Source organism: Rattus norvegicus, chromosome 3 (assembly GCF_036323735.1).
Source record: "Rattus norvegicus strain BN/NHsdMcwi chromosome 3, GRCr8, whole genome shotgun sequence".
NCBI lineage: Eukaryota > Metazoa > Chordata > Mammalia > Rodentia > Muridae > Rattus > Rattus norvegicus.
Genome location: NC_086021.1, coordinates 29,490,712 through 29,514,738, shown reverse-complemented (window position 1 = coordinate 29,514,738; position 24,027 = coordinate 29,490,712). Strand labels below are relative to the sequence as shown.

The following is a 24,027-nucleotide window of genomic DNA, read 5'->3' as shown; positions in this document are numbered from 1 at the left end:
CGGAAATGACCCTTTAAAAAAATCTCTCTCTCTCTCTCTCTCTCTCTCTCTCTCTCTCTCTCTCTCTCTCTCTCTCTGTGTGTGTGTGTGTGTGTGTGTGTGTGTGTGTGTGTGTGTGATGAGCATCTGTGCCATCACAAGTGGACGTCAGAGGGCAACATTTGTAACATTGGTTCTCTCCTTCCATTTTCCTGTGGGCTCCAGGGATTTAACTCAGGTCACCAAGCTTACATGGCCATGTGGTTTTACTTGCTGAGTTACCTTGTTGGCTCCAGAATTATCTTGAGTACATTGATTGAGGTGCCCAGTATGAATGGCATCATTCCCTGGGCCTGGATCCTAGACTGTATATACAAAGGAGAAAGATGTGAGATGTCTTTGCTTGTAGTTGGACTGAACAAGATGTTTGTGCTGGTTTTGATAAGAACAATGTGTGGCTTTAAGCACAATGCGATGTGTTCAGATGGCCTTTTGAGATGTGTTTTCTGACTTGAGGTGTTGAGCAGGAAAACACTTAGAGGGCTTCCGAGGGCTCTAAACTGGAACTCCCTTCTGGAAATTATTTCACTATGCATTCGTCTCTTCTTTTGTTTGATTTGTCTCCAGGACCAGGCATCCTTCGTACGGCTGAGCACAGAGGCAAAGACAGGGCATCTCTCGGCTTGAGACGGGAACTCTCAAAGTTTCCCCAGCATCGTATTTTAGGTGAGTGGTTCCAGGTTGGACCCTGATACTGATAAGGACACTTATGGGTCAAAAAGGACCCTGGCTAGGAAGGGGTCATGCAGGGCTTTCCTAGGATCCTGTATTTTCATGCTCTGCTTCTCAGGAGAAGAAATCAAAGTAGGAGTGCAAAGCAGGGCCTTCTCCTGGCAGACATCTGTGTAGAGAAGCCCAGGCCCAGGCCCTTCCCACATCCTTGTATGCCAGGCCTGTTCTGAACTCACACCTCTATCCCCTGACAGAACTGAGGCTCATTGTTCCATGTTGTAGATGGAAGGCAGCACTCAAGACACCCTTGACTGGCCCCGGGGCTGCTGAGTGATGGGCGCAGTCAGAAGACTCTTAGGTAGTGACAGCCATGGTCTTGGTCATTCTCCTGGTCAGCAGTAAAGGGGCATAGAGAGACAGCAGGAGCCTCTGCCCTGTAAGGATGTTGGGCTCACGTGTTGCTGGTTAGACCGCACATTAGAGTCTCGGGCTGTGCCCATAGGAGGGTTCAGAGATGCAAGGGAGGGGAGGGGAAGCATGGGGACACAGGTGCTTTGGGACTTCCCCAGATCATGGAGACCCTCAGCACTTTGGGAATAGGAGAGTTTCTTCTGGAAGGAGCAGGTCCCTAGCAAGGTGTGAAAGCTGCTCAGTACTCCAGTTGACACCTACTGGACAGCAGACAACAGGAGCATGCCCTGCCTTGTGATCATGAACCAATGGCGGATGTAGGCGGGAGCCCAAGCTGGCTGATGGGCAGGCTGGGCAGGACCTTCTTGAGCCGTCTTCTCTTCTGCCTTCCATGAGATCCTGTCTTTTCAGCTTGTCTGTTAAGCCATCATCCCTTTCGCACCACAAGCATGGCTCCTGGGCCACAGGTCAAGTTCAGAATGCAGAATACACTGCCCTCCCAGGCCCATTGGTCCCCAGCTCTTGGGTGGCACACTTTCTTCCCCATTCCTCTGGAAGCAGGATAGGATAATAAGCAAGAAAGCCTTGTACCCACAATTCTACTTCCTGTCTCTGTGGATCTGACGATGCTGGGAATGTCACATGATTGGAGTCCCACAGAACATGTCCTCCTGCCTCTGATTCTCTATCACTCTGCTTTTTCCTTTTCTCTTGTTCCTCTTCTTTCCTTTTTAGTCACGACCTCACTACACAACTCAGGCTGACCTTGAACTCTCTATTTTCCTACTTTAGCCTCCCAAACAGAAGATTCGACCCTAGTTGGCCACTGAACTTGCTGAGGGATATTGAAGGGGCTCCCCCATCAGAGTGTTGTCATCATGCTTGTTAGAGACTGGACCCTTTAGTTCCAGCCCCCATCTTCCTTCCCTGGTGGGAGCTACGTCCAGGGCAAAGTAGCTACCCTTGGATTCCCTTGGGGCTTGGCCCATTCAGTCATTCTTTTGCTCAGCAAATGCAAACCCAGGTCCTAATGTCTTGAGTATATTGCCTACTTGCAAAATATTGTCTGATTAAGGTTCCCTCCCTCCCTCCCTCTCCATTTCTCCTGTCAGATTCAAGGACAAACATCAAAAAGGTCAAAAATATTTCTTGCAAAAGAGAGATCTCTAAGTCATCTATCCTTCGCAGAACTACCAAAGGCAGAGGTAAGGTTTGCTACTTCAGACCCCAGAGTCTGTGATTCTAGCTGTTAAGATACATTGCTCTGGATTCCGTGCTGGGGACATTGGCTTCCAAGGGCTACCTGCTTTGCCATATGCAAGGAGCTTGGGACTCTGGGATCTGAAGGTTCCTTGCCATGAAGTGGTAGTCCACAGCTCCCCAAGTGATGTCTTGTGCCCCTGCAGACTGAAATGACATAAAGACATTGGCCACACTCCTAATGTTCTCAGCCCATTGGTCTCCAGAACAGTGGCATGCTGGGAAGACTGAGTAAAGTGGCACCCTTGCCTTTCTTCTTGTCAGAGATGTGTTGCTGCTTTGCTGCCCTTCCAGGTAGCCTGGAAGAGAGTGTGCCTTCCTGATTTGGGATCCAGGACTACAGGGGGAAGCGTGCTTGGTGGTACCTATGTCTCGGTAGCACCATGAGCTGCCTACAAGCGCTCCACCCTGACCCATGTGGTTGTCAGTTTTATGGCAAGTCTTCATGTGATCTAGTTAGTAACCCTGTGTGTGTGTGTGTGTGTGTGTGTGTGCGTGTGTGTGTGCGCGCGCGTGTGTGTGTGTGTGTGTGTGCATGTGTGTGTGTGTGGTAAGCTTTGATCTAGGATAGCCCCTTTCCTGAGGTTGGATCCTTATAGAATCCCAGACTCTCAGTCACTATGCAGACTGCTGCTTCTACAGCATGTGGGGGCAACCAAAGGGGTCCCGTCATCTAGCTGTATCCATGGACCCCAAAGAAAGGCTTGGTGTGAGCATTTTGAGATTGTTGGGAGAGAGTCAAGCAGAGTCTAGAATGTCTTTGAGGTATGTTGGGAGTGAGGTAAGTTGGCTCCCATTCTCTAAATGTGGGAACTGAGACCCAGGGAGGCTTGGCAGCCTGCTCACCACAAAGGTAAAGACCTGGGCTGGGCCTGACCCATCTGGCTCTAGAGCACCAGGTATATTCCGAGGCCATGCCTGAGCTCTTGCCGAGGCCCCCCGCTCCAGCCCAGTGTTCATTAAGACTTCCCAGGTGGGGAGATCACTACCCAGTGGGGTGGTTGTCAGTTTGGCAGGACTAAGCATATCTCTCCGCCTCAGTTTCCTCACCCCATGAGGTTACCATTCTGGACCTACCAGCATGGGTAGCATGTGTTCTGTGCACAACCTCACCTTCATTTCTGTTCAGTGTCCTGTCCTCTCTGCTCCCAAGCAATCTCCGTCTTCTAGAGTAATGAGTCTTTGCCTAGCGCACACTATGGAGGGTGTACATGACTCTTCCAGCTGGCCAGAGGTAAAACAGGTCGGGAAGGGCAAATACCTCTGGAATCCAAGACAGAGCTAGCAAAACCACAAGAAGATTCTGGAAGGTTTCGTGAACATACGTAAGATGTAGCTGGCGTCCGCACCATCCGCACCATCGTCTCCCTCATCCCCAGCTTCCTGCTGTTTTGTTTTAATGGCTTGCTTGAAAAATGACCTGCTGTCTGCCTGACACGGGGTCAGAGGGCGCGCCACCAGCTGCATTCATCATCGCAGTCACCGTGTCACCCTGATGGTAGTGACCATTAGTTTCTGTCAGTGACGAAGCCACAGCTGGGCTAAGGAGAGATGAGTTTGGGTTCAGGGGTCAGAACTACAGGACTTGGGAATTGGATGAATTAGAAATTTGCTGTAGTTAACAAAAAATTAAATCACAATAGTTATAAAATATTCATCCATCCGGGCCAAAGGAAAATGAAGCCCGATATTTAATTTCAGATTATATCACCTCACTTTGCATTTTTTATCATAGATTAGGTCGGCCTGGAGCTTTGACAGGGCACTCAGGGACTCCATCCATTTCCACAGATTAAAAATCCTCCCATAAAAAAATTAATTGCCATTAAACTGTTCAGCAGGAGAAAAAAATGTGTCCATCAGGACCCATTTATCGACCAGGACTCCTCTGGTGGGCTAATGGGGAGGCTGGATGGCTGTGCGGGGGGCCGGTGGGGCCATCCTACCTACATGGTGCCTCTGGCCCAGTGCCTGGGAGAGCACAGTCAGCTCGATGCATCACCACAGGGCAGGGCTGAGATGCTCAGGAAGCTCGTCCTCACCCTCACCCTCACCCTCACCCTCACCCTCACCCTCATCCTCGTCCTTGTCCTAGTCCTTGTCCTCGTCCTCATCCCCGCTGTGACCTGGATGTGGCCAGTACAGCCAACCAACCTCACCCCAGACTCCAGAATTCACTTGTGTACCCACCTTGCCTGTGAAGGCAGCAGCTGTCTTTGGCTGTCAGGAGGCACTGCTAGGCACATTCCCTCCCTCTCTTATACATGGGAAAGTCTAGGCACTCGCCCTACAGCCGGATCTGATGAACAGCAACTGGGCTTAGCCTTAGGTCTGGAACCATGAGGCTCCAATGTTGACCTTTCTTGGCCTGGGCTCCTGTTCTTCTGGGGAGTGTCTTAAACTGTCTCCGGTTCAGTGATGCAACTGTCTCCTAAAACAAAGCACATTTGCATACTAATGGATGCGTGCTTATTTGCATGTTTTGCATAAAGGATTAAATCCTTCCTGATTATTTGATACTGTAGGGTGCAAAAGCATCCTCAAATTTTTTCAGAGTTGATTGATGTGTCAGGAGTGTGTTCATGGCTATTTCAGAAACTGTTGGAAACTCTGTCCTAATCCCTTGCCAAAGTCCACTTGTTAGGGTTTTTTTTAAAGTTTATTTTACTTGAGTGTTTTACCTGCTTGTGTGCATATGCACCATATATATATATATACATACATACATATATATATATATATATATATGTATATATATATATATATATATGCCAGATGCCTGTGAAGCTAGAAGAGGGTAGGTAACTCCTAGACTGCCATTACAGGTCACACATGAATCACCATGTGTGGCTGCTGGGATGTGAACTCAGGACCTCTGGAAGAGCAGTCAGTGCTCCTAACCACTGAGCCATCTCTCCAGCCCCATAAGAATTCTTTTAAGTGAAATTGAAGCCAGCAACTCAAAGAGCAGTTTTAAAAATCAAACGCTCGAGTGCAATCTAGTCCAAGTGGACTGATTTGAGACTTCCATACTGAGGCATGCTCACAGGAAGATAGAAATGTTTTTCGAAGACCAGCATGTCTGTAAACTCATGGCAGTTCACGACATGCGCTGATCCGCAGTCTGGCTGAGGTGTTTGAGGCTGTGTGTGTTGGAGCTGTGTGGTGTGATGGCGTGTACAGTGCTCAGACCTGAGGTGGCTGTGAATCCTTGTGATGTTACATGGGTGAGCGCTGGCAGACGTCTTCATGCAGCGTTTGCTTATATTGACCACAGCTAGCAGTTTGTTTTCTATTCCGGGAGTTTTTGCCATGTTTTTTTACCATTGTCTTTTTTCTGCCACCACATTCAATTATAAAGCCCCTAATGGGATCAAGACCTACAGTTTAAGAAGTTGGTGCTCAAGCCAGGCAGTGGTGGTGCACACCTTTGATCCCAGCACTTGGGAGGCAGAGGCAGGAGGATCTCTGTGAGTTTGGGGCCAGACTGGTTTACAGAGAGAGTACCAGGTCAGCCAGGGCTACAGAGAAACCCTGTCTAAAAACAACAACAAAACCAACCAACCAAACAAACAAACAAAAAAAAAAATAGAGAAGCAGCTGTTCCCATAGAGTGCCTGGCTGCCGTCTTCTTCCCAGGAAAGGTAGTTTAAGGTGACTTGGAGCAGCTCACCCCAGAAGCAGAGTTTCTTCAGACTATTCAGCATAGGGCTTTGTTTTTCTTTGACCTGGAGAGGTGAATATTTTACAACTATCATGATTTAACTATTTTTCAGAATGTTTTAAAATTTTAAAAATATTTATTTTTAAGTTTTTTTGTGTGTGGGTATCTGCTTACATTTGCATGACTGGTGCCTGAGGAGGCCAGAAGAGACAGTCAAATTCTTAGGGACTGCAGTTGCAGGCATTGTGAGCTGCTCTGTGGGTGGTGGGATCAAAGCCAGGACTCTGGAAGAGCAGCCAGTACCTCTTAACCGTTGAGCCGTTGAGCCGTCTCTCCAGTCCCCAGGGGCTTGATTTTCTATACTAGGCAGATTGCTATTTAATTCACAACTGTCAGGTCTGGGGAGGGAGGAGAGAGGAGTGAGGAGAAGGGGTTGACTCAGGTAGGCTGCCCGCAGGGGTCGTGCTCTGGATGGTCTAACATATGACGTGCTGCCCATAGGGCAGAGGACAAGTCTTGGCTTAGTCTACATGGGTGATCCCAGCCTGGAGCAGGGATGTGGGCAGAGTGACTGGGAGATCACCAGATGTAATCTCAGGTTTGAAGAGCAGACTGGACACAGTGGTATGTCTGTGCCTGTGACCGTGTTTGTGTGGGAGCCTGTGTGTGGATGTGCATGTGAGTGTGGCAAGCATTTATATATGGTTGCCTGTGTGCTTTTGAGTGTGTGCTTGTGTATGAGAGGGCACTTCTGTGAGCACATGCGTGTGCTAGCATGTGTGCTAATGTGAACAAGCACATGCAAATGTATGTGAGCCCGTGCGGAAGCTTGTGAGTATGTGGATATATAAGAGCCTGTGTGTATGAGTGAGTGTGAGTGAACATGTGGACACGTGGATATGCAAATCTGTGCGTGAGCATTGTGGAAGAGCACTGGGAACTGTGGATGGGACGGAGTGCAGAGCGTTTATCCTACAAGGTAGCCTTCTAGAAGGAATTGCATAAATTGTAAGCGAATGTACCTGAAGGCAAAGGCTGGTGGGAATGCCCTGGAATGGCCACGTTTTCTCTGTGGGATGAACATCCTGTTCTCTACCACATCCTGGTTTATAGTACGTCCACAGATTGTTGGTTTGGTTTGGTTTGGTTTTTGAGACAGGGTTGCTGTGTAAGACCAAGCTGGCCCCAAATTCTCAGAGAGATCCGCCTGCCTCTGCCTCCTGAGTGCTGGGATTAAAGGCGTGTGCCACCATTGCCCGGTCAGTTCACAGCTTTTTTACACAGGCGTCTGTAGAGTGTGAGAACCTATGTGAGCCTATGAGTGTATGTGGGTTCGTGTGGAACTGGACATCATAGCTTGTGAGTGTGTAAGAGTGAGCCGTGTGAACACACGAGAATGTGAGTGTGAGTGTGAGTGTGAGTAAGGCCTGCCTCCTGCCTTTGTGGGGCTTTGTGACTGGGGTTGTCACGATGGCCAGTCAGTAATGGCATTGGATGCAGTTCGAGATGATGAAGTGAAACCTGGAACAAGCCTGTTTACCACGTGCGGTGTGTGTTAAGAGGAGCTTGGCTGTGCTGGCCATTTATTCCTGGACGTTAGGCGGTCTACACTTGTCTCTGATCCTGATCCCACTGCTGTGACTCTAACCAGCTTCACAGCACATTAACCTCTCTGCTGAGGCGTGCGCTCATCACGTTGCTGGCTGTGGTGACCCTGGTGTCAGCCCGTATGGCCAGATGCAAGTGTCATCTGGGGCTGTGGTCTTGTCATTGTTCCTGGTCAAGCCTGGGCTGGTGTTGGGTGGCCTGCAGGTAGACCTGTTAGGGGAGAGGTTTTATATACCCTCTACTGAGCAGAATCCTGGGGGTTCACCATCACACTGAGATGTACGTCAGCCATGCTGGCTAGTGTTCCCCCAGGGGTTCGGATATGAGGGGTTTCCCTGTGGGCCCTTGCAGGGTCTGCCAAGCTATCTCCAGGACTGGTGTGAACCCAGTGTTCTCAGAGCCACGAGTCCTGCTGTGTGTTTTCTATTTAAGATTCTGAGTTGGCTGGTGTGTACGCCTGGCGAAAAGGACAAGACCTTGTGAGGCGGTTGCTTGGGCCCCCTCCTACCTTCTCCCGGCTCCAGAGCAAGGCCCCTGCCACGGAATTAGGTACCTCACGCCTTGGCCTTGGCCTGGTGCTTTGCTCTGGCATTAGTGGGTGGGTACAGAGGAGATTCCTTTGTTGCTCTGGAGGGTGGGTATCCTCTCTTGAGATTTCCCTCGGAGACGGAAATTTGAGAGTAATTCTCTTTACAAACCTGAAGAGAGAGGCTCTTCTCAGCTTTGGGAGCAGATGGACTACTGCAGATCTTTGGTGAGGAGAGCAGATGGGAAGGAACGGCCACTCCTGTGGTGGCCACCCCTCCATGTGCATCCCATTAACACACATGGAGCAGGTACTCACTCAAAAGCAGTCCCTGCTCCCCTTCGTGTGCTGATCATGAGGGCTGAGGCTGAGAGGACATTTGCGGGGCTGAGGCCATGGCCTCCCTAGTCACCCCATGATGTCCCCTGAATGGAGGAACAGGTCTGTTCTTTCCTCCAGACCACAGACCCCCAACACTCCTCCACTGACTGTCTTTGCAGGCTCTGACAGGAAAGCAGCAGCTGTTGGGGCCTCTGCTGCCCACACCTGGTTGTGTAAACCCACATCTGCCCACAATGACCAGCAGGTTTCCAAGCATACACCCAGCCTGGCTTTCCATGACCAGTCAACAACTATCCAAGGTGCCATGGAGACCCTGCAAGACCTGCGCCAGCAAATCCAGGCTGGTCTGGAGCTTGCCAGGAGCCCCAGAGCGGCCAGGAAGCTCTCGCCATCAAAACCAAAGCCACAGAACCTGGCAGGGAAGAGGCACCAGGGACCCCGAAGCACCCAGGACACCCAGGGCTCCTTCTCAAAGGCTGCTTGGACAGTTACAGAAGGGAAGCGCTTCTCCTTGGGCAGAGCTGGAAACTTGCACAGTCAACAACACTGGAAGAACACTTTGGCTGAGCAAGAGTCTTGTCCACAGAGGGCCTGGACAGCACAAGGCCAAGACACCTCTTTCCTGAGACCTGGGAGCACCCGGGGAAAACCAACCCCCTTCTCACAGCGGCCCTGGAGTGCCCTGGCTTGGCAGAGTTACCCACAGAGGGCCAGAAAAGCTCAGGGCCAGGACACCTCCGTCCGGAGGCCTGGGAGCCCCCTTCAAAAGCGAAGCCCCTTCTCACAGCGGCCCTGGAGTGCCCTGGCTGGCCAAGCTTACTCTACTTGTAAAGATTGGGAGGTTTTTGAACCCAGTCTGAGTAGGCCACATTCCGCTCTCCAGGATTCCTGGAGTAATTCTTATGTGCAGAGGTCCAGTCCCTACAGCAAGAGCAAAAGTGCTGTCCCTCCTTCCTCAAAAGTCAAGGCAGCTTGGCCAGAGCCTGCCCAAGACTTTCCTCAGAGTAAACCCTCAGAGGAACAGGACATACCCTGTCCAAGGTCATGGGGGTCTCTCGGCCAGCCACATAGTACTGAGTCCTTGGGTGACTTCGTGCGTCAGAAGGTGCAGGACCGACGGCAGCAGTCCATGGAGCAGAAGGCCTTGGCTGCACACACCCTGGAGCTGCGGAACCAGAGGCTGCAGGAGGTGTACCGGAAGCAGCGAGAGGCTGTCAGTGTCAAGGCCATCCCTGTGGTCTCCCAGAGAAGTCCTGGCATTGTCACCTTTGTTCCCATACATTCTGGGGTATGTGCTGGATGGGTGACAAGAAGGGGACCAGCAAGTCTTTGAGCCTGAGGCTCTGTGCTACACCTGGCTGCCTACTGTCCACCCACATATGGGTGGCCGGGTGCCAGTGGACCCAGGGGTAGAGATAGCATTGGCTCTGGGCAGCTTCAGGCATTTACTTGAGACAGAGACCGTGCTAGGGCAAAGATGATAAGCAGGGGACCTTGGCCGTGACTGGAGTGGTGACAGTGTTGGGGAATGTTCTAGCTGAACTTGGTTCCTCTTTGGCTCTTTGGGGGAGTCCTGGCACACTGTCTGCACAGGCAGATGGGGCTAAGGGGACCCGTTTGCCTCCTCACCCCTAATTCTTTGAAATGCTCTGAGAGTCTAGCCTGAAGCCCTTGGTGGGAGCTGGAGTCCAGCTCTGAACTGAAATGTGGCTGTGGGACTTGGGAATCTTCTCTGCTTTAGGGCACGGAAGCCCCTGGGAACCTGGGATCTCCAATGCGGAAGTGGAGCAAAGTGACATCTGGCATGGTGCTTGGGGACCAAGAGGCTCCAGACAGGTGGGTGCGGAGGCAGGGATGCTCTTCCTGGGCCAAAATATAGGATGTCAGGGTGGGGGTAGGGGGAGGAACTCTGACATTGCCCGTGACAGTGGGTCCTTGGGGTCATCCTTTTCTTTCTTTCTTTTTTTTTTTTTTTTTTTTTTTTTGGTTCTTTTTTTCGGAGCTGAGGACCGAACCCAGGGCCTTGCACTTCCTAGGTAAGTGCTCTACCACTGAGCTAAATCCCCAGCCCGGGGTCATCCTTTTCTACTGGTCATGGCACTCCAGTGCTTACAGAGGAGAGACACTATGGTGTTTTGCTGAGGTGAGAGAGAATGTCACTGCATATAGGCCCGGGCTGATCTCAGATACTGGTTCTGGTGAAATAGCTACCTTGGGGATTTGAGTCAGGGTGTCTCATTGGGTCCTTCGGCTTGCTGGATAGAAATGTGATACTGTCCTTTTCTTGGCCCGTGTTTTGAAGTTTACTGTCGCCGTGGGAAGTTGCTCTTTTTCTGCAAGGGCCTCACTTCTTGGGGACCCTCTAAGGGTCTCTGAGGATGGCATACTTGTCTTTGGAGAACCCCTTGCAGGCGTGAATATGTCCCCAGGTTTCTAGGTTCCTTCCTTCAGTTTGCAGGAGCGGAGGCTGTGCAGAGAGCAGGTGGGCCCCAGCCACAGAGCCCGGCTTGCCACCCTCTCACTCAGGCCTTTTCCTGAGAACTTCAGCTTTCAGGTTTTGGTTTCAATATTCGGAATTTTATTACTTTGGGATTAGGATTTTAGACTTTGAGGAAGTTACTCTTTGGGGATTTCAACATTTGGCATTATGATTGGCCCTGAGTACCAGGGAGAGGACTTAACCTAAGTGTCCAGCTCCTAATCCACTACCTTCTGCCCCAGGTGCCCCACATCTTCCATCACAACCAGCCCAGCAAGGGGAACACAGAGCCCCGCTCCAAGGGGAACACAGAGCCCCGCTCCAAGGGGAACACAGAGCCCCGCTCCAAGGGGAACACAGAGCCCCGCTCCAAGGGGATGTGTGGTGTTCGTGTGCACTGTTTCTCTGCGGAGTTCTTTGAAGAATTTGCATGCTGTTTGCCACGGTGGCTTCCCCACCTTCCATCCCCACCAGCAACATGTGGGGGCTGATTCCTCCACATATCCCTCTTTCTTTCCTCCCTCCTTCCCTCTCATCCCCTTCCAGCACCACCAGAACAGGACAGCTCTTCCCCTCCCCCACCTCTGGTCTTGCCAGCCACTCCCTGGCCCCCTGCTAAGGTACTCACTGTACAGAAGGGGGAATGGGCGGGGGTTGGTGGTGGGGGTGGGGCTCAAGAGGAGCTTCCAGAAATGCCCTGCCTTAGGCTCACTGGGGACATTCCTGGGTATGTTTTTGGCATTGGGAGGAACCTGAGCTGACCTCCTCTGGTGCCTGTTCCTACCCCTCCATATAAACCATTAGCCCTAGATGAGACGGAAGATCCTCTCCTTCCTCCGACTCCTTCTAACTCCCTTCCCTCCTCTGCCCACTTGGTCCCTGACTGTACAGCCTGAGATTTCATTCTATGTCTGAAGGGCAGCCTAGGTTCCTGTGTCTGTGAACTTCTAAAGCAGCGTCTAGCTCCAGAGGACAACTCGGGTCCAACCAGTTACCACACCCCTGGGTAGCCCTGGCTCTTCTAACTCACCACAGTGTAAGAGGGTGTCCCCATCACTGCGGAAAACCATACACTTGTCTCCCTTCAACGAATCCTGACCCTTTTTTATTCCCACTTTTTAAAACTGTGCTAAAACACACATAACATTTACAACGATAACCATTTTTTAAATCCTCAATCCATCTGGATTTTGTTTTAAGTTTTTGCCGAACTGATACATAAAAGCTAAAAATTGCACATACAGATAGATGGGGTACATGTGGTGTTTTGATACACACACACACTGCATGATATTTAAATTAGTTTAAACGCACTCCTCTCCAAACATTTATCATTTCTGTGTGACGAGGCATATTCAACACCCTTTCTTCTAAAATCCTTGGTGTTTTACAGTATGTTTTGTTATGGGTGGTGAGAATGACCCCAACTATGGCCTGGGTGGTCAGCTTCTCCCCACCGTCATCTCACACACCCTCCTCTTGTCTTCTGTGTTGGGTTTGAACCTAGCCAGAGCTCCATGCGTGTTAGGTAAGCCCTCTACCATTGAGCTACGCCCCTCGCTTTTGGGTTTATGTCATGTATTTATTTTTGACAGGACTTTACTAGGCCCTGTGTAGTTTCAAACTCCCAAAGATCTACCTGCCTGCGTCTCCTGAGTGCTAGTATTAAAGGCGTTTACCTACATCATAGCCTTAAAAACAAAAGCAAAACGAACAAAAACCAGCCTTTTATTTTAAGACAGGGTCTCACTAAGTTGCCCAGGCAGACATTAAACTTGTGATTCTCCTGCTTCAGTAGCTGGTCTTATCAGGCCACCACCTAGCTTCTTTTTAGTTGATTTGAATAGGTTTTTATTATTTGTTTAGAGACAAGATCTGGTTGTGTAGCCCTGGCTGGCCTAGAACTCACAGAGATACACAACTGCCCCGCTTCCTAAATGCTGGGTGCAGCACCACAGCGAGAGTCTCACTGTGTAGTTTTAAATTCCCAGTGTTCTGACATCAGCTTCCTGGGTGCTGAGATTGCAGACATCCACCCCAGTACCTGGCCCAATGCTCTTAGGCGCACACCCATGGCCTCAGTTCCAAGTACTGTGAAGTCATCCCTACCATCCTCCCTTAGAATCTTCTCCTCTTCCCAAGTGGATCCCCCTTAATACCAACCCCTGTCAGTCCCTGCATTGCTTGTCCGTCTGGATCGGATGGCTTAGGTGAGCTCAGAGATGTGGAATGCCGTCTCACATGTCCTTGTCACTGGATGTCTCTGAGGTTTACCACTGGTGTAGCAGGTACCATTCTGTCTGTGCTTACATATGAGAAACCTCCCACTGTGCGCATGGCTGCTCCATCCTCTGTTCATGGGCACTCGTCTGTCACTGTGAGGAAGCTGTGCAGACATCCGTCCACACCCGATACTTTTACCCATGTGGTGATTTGGTATTTGAGATTGGAGGACTTGCCAAACTGCTGTCCAGGAACTACAGTTTCTGCCATTTCTGCTAGCGTTTCTCAGGTCTGCATCCATACTTAGTTCTGGCTCTACTGAGCTGTGTGTGGTCTGCTATGTGACATCGTGGCCCTGACCTCTGGTCTGTGGTCAACCCTGACTCTGTCACAGAGGTCCTCATCTCCCCTCCTTGCTTCCCACGTATATTTTGCACAACCCCGTGCTGCTGGGGCTGCGTCCAACAACTCTCCTCTCCCTGCAGCTTCTGTCTATGTTTGAACAAACCATGGAACCGCACTGAGACCCAGAACACTGGATGTTCCCCGGAAGGCGTGAGTGGTGCCCCCCTGCTACTATCTACTGACTCCTCCTCTGACCCCATGAAGTGTCAGGTCCTGCCTGGGGTGGAGGTGGGGCTGTGCATCTCTCTGGACCCCCAGGACACTAAGCTATCTGGGCCCATGGGCCCTCCTGCTCTTCCAGTACAAGCAAGCCCGGCTGCAGGCACTGGAGACCATGGCTGAGGCCCTTGAGCAGCGTATTGACATTCTATCCAACAAGCTACACAAGCCGACATTGCCTGACACAGCTGGTGACCTGGCCTCGGACGTGCTGCCCTTGCACCCCAGCACAGCACCCAGCAGCCCCACACTTATTCCTCCCTCATACCTCAGAACCGTAATGTCGAAAGGCGGTAGAGAAACCTCCCAGGACTTGGTGGATGTGCAGACCAATCCCCTTCTCCTCAGCACCTACTTGCAGGATGGTGAGATGCCATTGAGGCCCAGCTGGGAACTGCAGAACCCAAACCTGAGGACTCACACTGAGAGCCAGCCCCAAGGTAGGGCTTGGCAGTGGGTGTCATGTCTGTTGAATTACCTTTGGGCTTGGAGCAATGGGGCCCCAGTCAGTGTCTTGTTTGGAGAGCAGGGTGGTTGCTGCCCAGACAGTGAGGGTGGTGACAATAGCTGATGCTTCCTGGGTGACATATGGCACAGGCCATAGCAGTCTCATCCTGTGTTGGGGGAGGGGAGGCTCTTTCTGAAGCCTGCTGCCTACCCGCCCTACTTCCCTCAAGGGCAAGAAGGCCAGCAAGGCCTCCATGCTCTGCAGGTCCTGTTTCTAGCACTCCTGCCTCAGTGTCTCAGATCGTCCCTCACACTCAGCCTTGCCCTGCTGGCTCATCAAGTCGTGAGGCTCTTTCCAAAGACGCCATAGAGGGGCTGGAGAAGAAGTTGCAGAGAGAGATGGCTAACCTCCAGGCCCTCGGCGCCTGCATGAGGAGGTGAGTCCAGTTTGCTGTGCTACAGCTGTGAAGGCTGCCTCTCGTGTCCTCCGAGTTCACAGCCAGGAGTCTGGGTGCATCAGGTCGGGTGGACAAAACTCCCCAGATGTGCTATAGGCCATGCTGCTGCTAGCACTGGCCCATTTCATACATCTGCCCTGAACCTCACTGGGCAGGGAGTCACTTCTTGTGCTGGCCCATAGGGTTCATCAGCCTGCCTGGGTTCACTGCCCCATGTCTAGTTCACAGGCTTATCCATGTACCTTCTTCTGGCCTTGGTCCCTAGCACTGGCTTAGCCTTTTCAGGTGCAGCCCACGTGTGCTTATGATGTCATCTTCTGTGGTTTTTATGACCCTCGTCGTGCCCTCATGCCCATCTCACCGTGTCTCCTTTCTGGGCCCATCCTGCTCCACCACATCCAACTTTTAGTAGCCTCCACTGAAGCCCAGGTTGGGCAGGGTCCGGGAGGCTTTTGTGCTGTAGGAACTCTGCAGATGACCCTCAGCTATCGCCCACCAGAAAACTAAGGGTTTCCTCTGTCTGCAGCTGTGGTTCCTGGCCTCTCCAGGACTGAAAATTTCCTCTGCCTCCCAAAACATCTCCCTTCCCCTGCCCGCTGCTGTCTCACTGGGCCTTGTCCAAGGCATCCTCCAGCACTAGAAGCTCTGTGGTCCCCAACTGCTACCCCAACCCCAGCCTCCTTCTTGTAATCTTTTGTGCTTCCAACCAGAGGGACCACTCCGTGTCTCTCTCACTTTACTGTCCTTAGACTGGAGCACCCTAGGCGGTAACTCTAACCTGAACAGCCTCTCCACAGAGTTGTGGCCAGAACTGAGAGCACACACCCTGGAGAAGGCAGGGAGAACACTGCCACAGAGGCCCAGTTGGCCCCATGTCTGTGCTTGACACTGTTCACCAGGATGACCCCTGACCTCAGTTTGGCCCCCATGTGCAGGGACTGTGCCTCACTGCTAACCACAGCCGAGCTGTCTTCTACTTGATGTCTGGCTAGTTGTTTTAGAAGAGGAGAGGCTGTGCAAGCCCAGGAGATGCCGCATACTCCGAGCTGGAAGAGCAGGCTGTGAAGGAGGCTGTGGTTAAGATGGCTGAAGCCAAAGGGTGGCTGCTTCTCCGCTTGTGGCCCAGCCATGGAGGAGGGTAGTTATGTCAAGTCTCCGTTCTGTTTACCTCGAGGAAGCTCGTGCTTCCTCCCCTCCCCATCCACTTAAAGCAGCAGGTGATGTGACATCTCCAACCCCTGTTCCTCCTGGAGCTGAGACTTCTCTCCAGATGCCTCCCCTGCACTAGGAATCCCACCCCTAATTTAGTCACTCACCTTAGACTTGCTGTTTCCTGGATGGTAAGGTCTGTGGCATCACTGATTTAGGAAGGCCAGTAGGGGGCAGCATTGGGCCGAGATTTTCCTTGGCTAATTCACTAACACCACTCCAAAATGGATTCTTCCAGAATTTTGGGAGGGTTAATTTCAGTATCCCAGGCTCTTAGATAGACAAAGTGGCCCCAAGGTCGTAGACCCAGGTGTAGAAGGTCCTGGTGCCAACATTCCTGACATAGCTACACAGGGGTCGTGGCCTGGTCTCCCCTCCAGGGGTGTCCAACTTGTTGGAGTTTCTTCGCCACTTTATCATCTATATAGTTCATGCTGAGAACCTCTAACATAGGTTTCCAAGTGTCAAAAATAAATTGATTTTGCGTTGGACGTATTCTCAGGCGTCCTGGGGTACAAATCTTGGGCTGCAGGTTGGGCACACCTGTGCTGTCTTTCTACTGTGTTCCTGCCCCACATGAGCATACCTGTGCAGGCCACAGAGCTCTACAGGACCCGTCCTATCCCAATAGTTTAGAAGAGACCAGAGGAGGCAGAAATGATACTCAGAGCCTGTTTCCCAGAAAGGCAGCGTTTACCTTTCCAGACTTGTGGTTTTCCTTCTGTTCTCCTGAGATGCACCTTCTAGGGTCTGGACTCTCATGCTGAGATCTTCTCCTCGTCCTACAGGCACTTGGTGATGGGCGAGGGCCCAGCCTGTCATCCTCCTCTCACAGTTAAGAACACCATTGTTCTAGCCAGCTGTCCGTGGGGCTTGGTCCCACCTGCCTTCACATTTAACTCCACTCCATTGCTTCTGCTTTCTGGAAACTGCTTCTAAGTCTGCATTCCCATCATGCCTTGCAGCCTTAATGTATGCCTATATGCTCAGAAGGAGCTTTACTCCAGCAGGGGCTGGGTGTGGACATGCCATATCCTCGCCCTGCACAGTACCCGACTTGAAGAAGGGTGGAGTTAGAGACCTGCAGGCTTTGAGGGCTGTTGAATCAGGCACGAGTGACATTTGGTGATTCAGGTGGAGTCCAGGTCACTATGTACCAGGGACAGATGGTGCCTCAGGGAGAAAGTAGAGTGGCCAGAGGCTGTGTTCACCACCTACACCAGCCAATTTACATATCCATCGTCTGTGCTTCAAAGCCTTCTAATCCCGCAGCTGCTGCATACGCACCTGCACCAGCAGCTTGCTACCCATTGTGGCTGTTTTGACCTGGGTATAGGCCATGGCCTTTCCTGTCTGAGGGAGGGCAGCTGCCTGAGACCATGCAGAATAGAGAGGATCCTTCGTGATGATTGTACTTCTCTCCCGATGACCCAGCTGTACATTACGAGCACCGCTGTAAGGGCAGCGGCCCAGTCCTAGCCATGGTACTGTGAGTCCTCACCCTCATTCCACAAAGCCTTGTGGATGGTATTCTTAGCAGCTTGCAGGGATGACCAGGATAGCTACACTGCCACATCGAGCTGTGATCTCACCTGCACAGCTGGCTGTGATGGAGCTAACACTGCATACTGGCAGGGCGCTACACACACACGCACACATAAGCACACACACATGCACACACATGCACACGCGCACACACACGCGCACACACACACTCACACATGCACACACACGCACACTTGCATACGCATAGGACACACGCACACACACGCACACACACGCACACGTGCACGTGCACATGCACACACACGCGCATTATGCCCGTACTTGGCTGATGGAGGCTGTGACCTAGTGGCCGTCCTATGAACCATCCATACAAGTGCTACAAGCTCACTGCTGCTCTGTGTGTCAGAGGCCCATCCTCCGCCTGGGCTTAGTCGGGTCTGCTCTAGATATTCTTTTTTTTTTTTTGTAAAGATTTATTCATTTATTATATATAAGTACACTGTAGCTGTCTTCAGATACACCAGAAGAGGGCATCGGATCTCTTTACAGATGGTTATGAGCCACCATGTGGTTGCTGGGAATTGAACTCAGGACCTCTGGAAGAGTAGTCAGTGCTCTTAACCGCTGAGCCATCTCTCCAGCCCTGCTCTAGATATTCTGCCTGGATCTTGGGACATTCCCGCTGAGTGGGTATTGGCACTCATCCTTCCTCTGCCCCAGCCTGGTTGTGACTTCACTCTCCATGTATTCGTTGTTTTCTAGCTCACTTGGGGTGCCAGATGCCCCAGACCCCACCCGTGGCTCCCTTTGGCAGGAGGAGATACCAGAAGCCAAAAAGGCAGGCTTGGTAACGCCCTGGACCACCCGGAGCTGCGGTAAGAGTGAACCTGCAGCTAGGCCCTGGGCTGGCTGGTCGGGCAGCCACGGGGGCCTGCCATGGGCCTCTTCCACGGCCTAGCTTGAGGTTGGTCCTGCAGTGGAGAGACCTATTTCTATGTGGACAGCAGCCACAACTCAGCATTAAAGTGTTTTGAGGCTCTCCAGCCCCCACCACCAATTCTGCTCCTGTTGTGATTGTCACGACAGTTGTCCTCGTTATCTCTAGAAGAGCCACACTTCTGCAGCCAGGAGTGTGACCCTTGTTTCTTTCCTTGTGTCTGTCGGCCCAGGTTCTACCTTTTCTTTGGTACTTAAGTGTCCTTGTTCCTGGGGTTCAGCTAAGGAAACTGAAGAGCTGGCACCTGGCAGGGGGATAAGGCATTCTTCTGCTGATGGCAGAAGCCACACCCCAGGGGATCAGCCTACCCTTGGGTGCGTCTTGCTAGTGTTCTGTAGAGCTGCAGTGGGAGCCTCCCTGCCCAGGGTGACATGGAGCTGTGTTGGCACAAGCCTGAGACCCTGTTCACCCTGTCAGTGCTGTTTGCTTATTTTCCTCGAAGGACAGGTTTTGAATATGTAAGATATCATCCTGTGGGCTGGAGAGATGGCTCAGTGGTTAAGAGCACTGACTGCTCTTCCAGAGGTCCTGAGTTCAAATCCCAGCAACCATATGGTGGCTCACAACCATCTGTAATGAGATCTGATGCCCTCTTCTGGTGTGTGTGTGTGTGTGTGTGTGTGTGTGTGTGTGTGTGTCTGTGTGGTGTGTCTGTGTGTGGTGTGTGTGTCTGTGTGTGTGTGATGTCAGCTACAGTATACTTATATATAATAAATAAATCTTAAAAAAAGATATCATCACTTAGGAGGCTAAAGGAAGGTGATCATAAATTTAAGGCCAGTTTGGGATACATAATGAGACTTAACAAACAACAGCAAAGCAAAACAAAAGTAAATCACACACACACACACACACACACACACACACACACACACACAGGGAAATGGGACTGAGGATATAGCTAAAGTGTAAAGTGCTTACCCAGCACGTATAAGGCCATGGGTTCAATCCCCAATATTACACAATGAAGCCAAACCAAACAGCAACAATAGAAGTGGTTATGCCTGACTTTGAGAAACAGAGAGAGTAAATGTGACCCTTAGCTGTGCCCAAGTCCCCAACCAGACAGAGAAGCCCTAGGGAATCACAGGATAGGCATTAAGGCCCAAGAATGCCTGGGCAGTTAGCAGAGGCCCAGGCTTCCCCTCCAGGGTAGAGCTGGCAGGGTAGGTAGGGGAGGTCTTAGACTGGGCTCAGAGCCATAGACATACTGGTAGGTATGAGTCAGATCTTGTGTGGACTTACGGAGAAGTATGTGTATATGTGATGACGGGTATCTGTGTGAGAAACAGCAGTCTCTAGCTCTGGGGGGGCTCGCTCCACCTAAAACAGGACATCTAGGGGTGTCAGGCAAGAGCTGTCAACGCTCTCAGGCCCCAGGCTACAGCAGACCTCCGTGGTCCGTAGATTTATTGCTCCTGACACAAACTGAACCTGATAGCATATGTGACCTTGGTCAGAGGTCAAGCCCTATTCCAACAAAATCTGTACTTTAGGGGCGCCAGGAGATGGCAGGTAAGAGTTCTGAGCCAGGAAGGGCACGAAGGGGAAGGCCTCGGCCAGCACATGCCTGATGTTTTGGTTACTTGCCTTGTTACTGTGACAGAACAACCCAACTGGAATTAAGCTTGAGCGAGGAACGGTTATCTTGGCTCACTGCAAAGACAGAGGCTATCACCATGGAAAGACAGGGCAGTGGGGCTTGAGGCCTTCAGGAGGCACAGAGTAATGGAGGCTGGGGCTCAGTCCTGACCTGACCCCAAGGCATGGTAAGAGCCACATTCCAGGTGAGCCTTCTTACCTCTGTTAGCCTCCTCTAAGCAAACCCCCAGAGAGGCTTGTCTCCTCCGTGGTTGCAGAGCCTGCCACATTGGAGCATTAACATTGCGTGGGCTTCCAGCCTGTTCCTGAGCAGATAGTATAACAGCCTGAACTTACAATGAGCAGAAATGTGTGGGCTCACAGGCCAGAGGCGGCAAAGCTTAGGAGTACCCCCGGGCCTTCTTGTTACCCCACCACACAGGGGAAAGTCAGCAGAGCCAAACCCTCCCATCTGTACTCACTTGTTTTCCTTTGAGACAGGGACTCATGTAGCCTAGGCTAGCTCTTATTTAATCCACGATGTAGCCAAGGATGACCTTGAACTTCTGATTCTTCTTTCCTCATTTCCCAAGAGATGGGAGATCACAGGTATTGCCATTAGACCCAGTTTATGGGGCACTGGAGATGAAACTCAAGGCAAGCACCCATTGTGCTGCACTCACATCCCAGCCCCCTCCATTCCTGGCTTTAGTGGCCCAATTGCCCTTTAGAAGCCTTACCTCCTAACCCCGTTACCATGGCTACCAAATGTCTACATAAATTTGAGAAGGAACATTTAAACCAAAGCAAAGCCCCGTGTCTCCCCTGACAGTGAGATTCTCAGATTACCCCTTGGCCCTGCCCACCTGGCTGGGTTTATCCATGCTCTTCTCCAGCCTGACTGGACAGGGTCTGATGCTGTGTGAGAGTCAAGAGCTATTTCTGATCACAGCAGGAAGGCCAGCTCCTTCAAGGGTCTGGCCCTCTCCTTACATGGGGTAGGGACTCGGGGGACATCCTGTCCCTCGGCCTCATTTGCATTCTTGGAGCAGAATGTGCTGGTGAGCCCCAGGGACAGCAGTGAGAGGGGCCTTCAATTCCAGCCGTTAGTACTAGAAGCAGCCGCATCCAGTGGAACCCTCAGGACTTCAGCTCCTAGGCAGCCCTGCTCAGTAGGGTGTTTGTTGGTGAGGGGTATTATGGTAGCTGTCAGATACGTGTGGCTGCCGAGACCTGGAACTGTAGTCAGTGTGATGGGGTAGAGTACATTATATGTATGTATGCATGTATGTATATGCATATTTATAGTGTGTATGTGTATATGCATATGTGTGTGAGTGTATGTGTGTGTGTGTGAAGAGAGAGAGAGAGAGAGAGAGAGAGAGGATGTTCATGCTCACATGTGAGATTCATTTGTAGAGGCCAGAAATCACCTTGGGTAATATTCCTCAGACCTCTGCTCTGTTTTGACTCTCGATGGCTGGAACTCACCACTTAGGCTAACAGGCTGTCTTTGTCCTTCATCTCCGAAACGTTGGGATTACATGTGTAGCCCACCCTTATATTTTTAATATGAGGGGTCCAACTTGGGCCCCCAGTTTCCTCCTCTAAATGTAGAAAGGTTAGTATCAACTATGCCTTCTGCTGCTTTTCTGCTCGGCTCCCACACTCAGCGGGTCTCCTGGGGGCAGAGGTACAACCTGACTGAGCACCCTTGCGTCCTTCCTACAGTCTGCCGCTGAGCCTTCGTGAGGCCATCTCCCTGGGTCCCCACAGTACTGGCCTCAGGTGGTGCTGACTTCTTGGGGTTCCTCCCTAATTGCCTTTTGAGAGGAGCCGGGGATAAGGCAGGGTCATTCTCTGCTTGTAGGAGGTGATCTCACCCAGGGCTGACCTGGCTTTCTCCTGGGTCACAGGTCGGTACTCAGGGACATCAGCATGTAGTTCCCTCTGACCTGTTGGGGTGCCGACATGGCCAAGAAGACCGAGAGCTACCCCCAACTCAGATGAGTGGCTTAGAGTCTCTGGGTTTCAGTCTCTGGGATCTGTGGAAGGGTGACTTAGTCTGTGCACCTGCTCTGGCCTCCGTTTCCCTCAAGTTTCCCAGCCATAGCAGTGAAGCCTCGTCTCATGCAAAGGAACGGAAGTTCAGCCAATCCAAGAGTTCCGTTATACGGGGTTGGGGATGGAGTGGAGAGTACCCAAGTGTTTAGTGTGTGTTCTTCTACCCCCTGCCATACCCTGATGTCTCCTGGTCTTTTTCTGTCGTTGGCGATGCCCAGGGACTGTGTGACCATCGCTCACAGTTTTTCATCGGCTCGTATTCTAAGCTGTGCTTCTCTGTCAGTGATGACACACAGTCTGCTGGGGAAGATGGCCCTCCCTGGCCAGAGGACTAGGATTCTGTCCATGGTCCTCCCTACAACATGACTGCCCAGTGACTGAGGGTCGTCAAGGGCCGTCAGGAAGCCCTCCCCGCCTCTCGTCCAATCCAGAGTGGTCAAGCCAGGCATCCTCTGAGCCCTCTCCTAACAGCTAACTCTGAAGAAAAGGGGCTTAGGGTAAGGCAGAGGATAGTTCAGGGGGAGACACAGTCTCCACAGGGTGGGAACACACATAGCACGGTCTTGGAATACCCACAATGTGACCTTGTCCTTGGACTGGAGGGGGGCCATTAGAAGGATGAGAAGCCCCCTTTGATACCCTTGGGGACTTCGTAACTTACAAGAGATACAGTGTGAAACACCCCAGATTCCAAATTGCACTCTGGACTCCCCTCTGTAGCACATACCTACCTGAGCACCATAGGGAACAGCCATGGCTTCTGCCTGTCAGGCCTTGTAAAGCTATTGTGGGAGTCTCACACAGGGAAGCAGCGTTCCCTCAGACAACCTGGTTGGCCAGTGAATTGTTCCAGGTCACCTAGAAAGGGCAGGACAGAGCTGAGACTGGGACCCGAGTCTTTCTGGTATCGCCTGTCACCTATGCTAATTCAATTCTTGCTTCTGGAATGAAAGGTGGCCAGAATGAGGTGCAGCGAGGGTGAGGGAGGGAATACAGTCACATGGCAGTCACAGTCTCCTGAGACTGTAAGGAAGGATACCAGCACAGTCCTTGTGTCGTGGGCTTTTTCTCCTGGCCTCTGGCCTCAGTTTCCTTGCAGGCCAAGAAGCGCTGAGGCTCAACCAGGAGAGAGGCTCAAAGCGTACCTGCCACTCAGGTGCCCTCCTCCGTGGTCTGCAGGTCAGCAGGAGCCCGAGAGGCCACATTCCAGAGGCCTGCATGATGGGCACCTGACCAATTTCCAGCTGAAATCTTCCAGCTTTCTCGTGTCACTGAAGGTATGTCCTACGCCATGATCCCAGGCCAGTGGTAACTGTGTCTCCTTTAGGCTTCTTCTGTTTGGAGGTTAGCTGTGAGCAGCCTCTGTCTCCAAGGTTGAATAGAAGGCTCTGTAACTTAGCACTGAGGGTCTAGAAGCAGCCTCTACCCACTTTTGCTCAGCCTGGATAGAGAAGCCACAGAGAGAAAGAGTAATCAGTTGCTAGGGGGAGCAGGGCCTGACCAGACATGGGATCTGTTAAGGTGACCCCATGCCCCATTGCCAGCGAGACATAGGTGAACCTGGGGTGTGGTTCTCATGACAGCTGGACCAGCAGAAGCAGGAGCAAGCAATGGCCCTTCTGCGGCAGCGAGCAGAGCAGGAGGTGTGTGAGACACAAATGGCACTCGATGAACTTCTCTTCAAACAGCAGCTGAAGGTCAGCTGAGGCCTTAAGTGGTGTGCCAGCCCTGCCCAGTGTCCCTTCTACCCCACCTCTGACCCTCCCTGCCCCTGCCCTGGGAATGGTCAGCCGATATCAGTCCACGAGGGCAAATGGAGAAGAGACTACGAATGGGTGGGGGTGGGGGAGTGGGGAGGTGGGGGAGTGGGGAGGTGGGGGAGTGGGGAGGTGGGGGAGTATTTGAAAGCCCTGTGAG

The 24,027-nt window shown here is 51.7% G+C and overlaps 1 protein-coding gene across 7 annotated transcripts in view; it reads left to right on the top strand.

Moving 5' to 3' along the window:
• The window catches only part of Ccdc187 (coiled-coil domain containing 187), a 56,711-nt gene that overhangs the window by 10,264 nt on the left and 22,420 nt on the right, over window positions 1–24,027 (top strand). For 6 of the 7 annotated variants that reach the window (XM_039106127.2, XM_039106125.2, XM_039106126.2 and 3 more), the window contains 11 exons: window positions 607–705; window positions 2,235–2,327; window positions 8,087–8,203; window positions 8,681–9,810; window positions 10,264–10,358; window positions 13,710–13,779; window positions 13,931–14,288; window positions 14,561–14,732; window positions 18,231–18,343; window positions 23,290–23,387; window positions 23,694–23,807. In XM_039106127.2, coding sequence (XP_038962055.1) covers window positions 607–705; window positions 2,235–2,327; window positions 8,087–8,203; window positions 8,681–9,810; window positions 10,264–10,358; window positions 13,710–13,779; window positions 13,931–14,288; window positions 14,561–14,732; window positions 18,231–18,343; window positions 23,290–23,387; window positions 23,694–23,807 — 2,459 coding nt within the window. Of the gene's footprint in view, window positions 1–606; window positions 706–2,234; window positions 2,328–8,086; window positions 8,204–8,680; window positions 9,811–10,263; window positions 10,359–13,709; window positions 13,780–13,930; window positions 14,289–14,560; window positions 14,733–18,230; window positions 18,344–18,452; window positions 22,608–23,289; window positions 23,388–23,693; window positions 23,808–24,027 lie in introns of those variants that run through there. The other variant, XM_063285236.1, reaches the window with a different exon arrangement.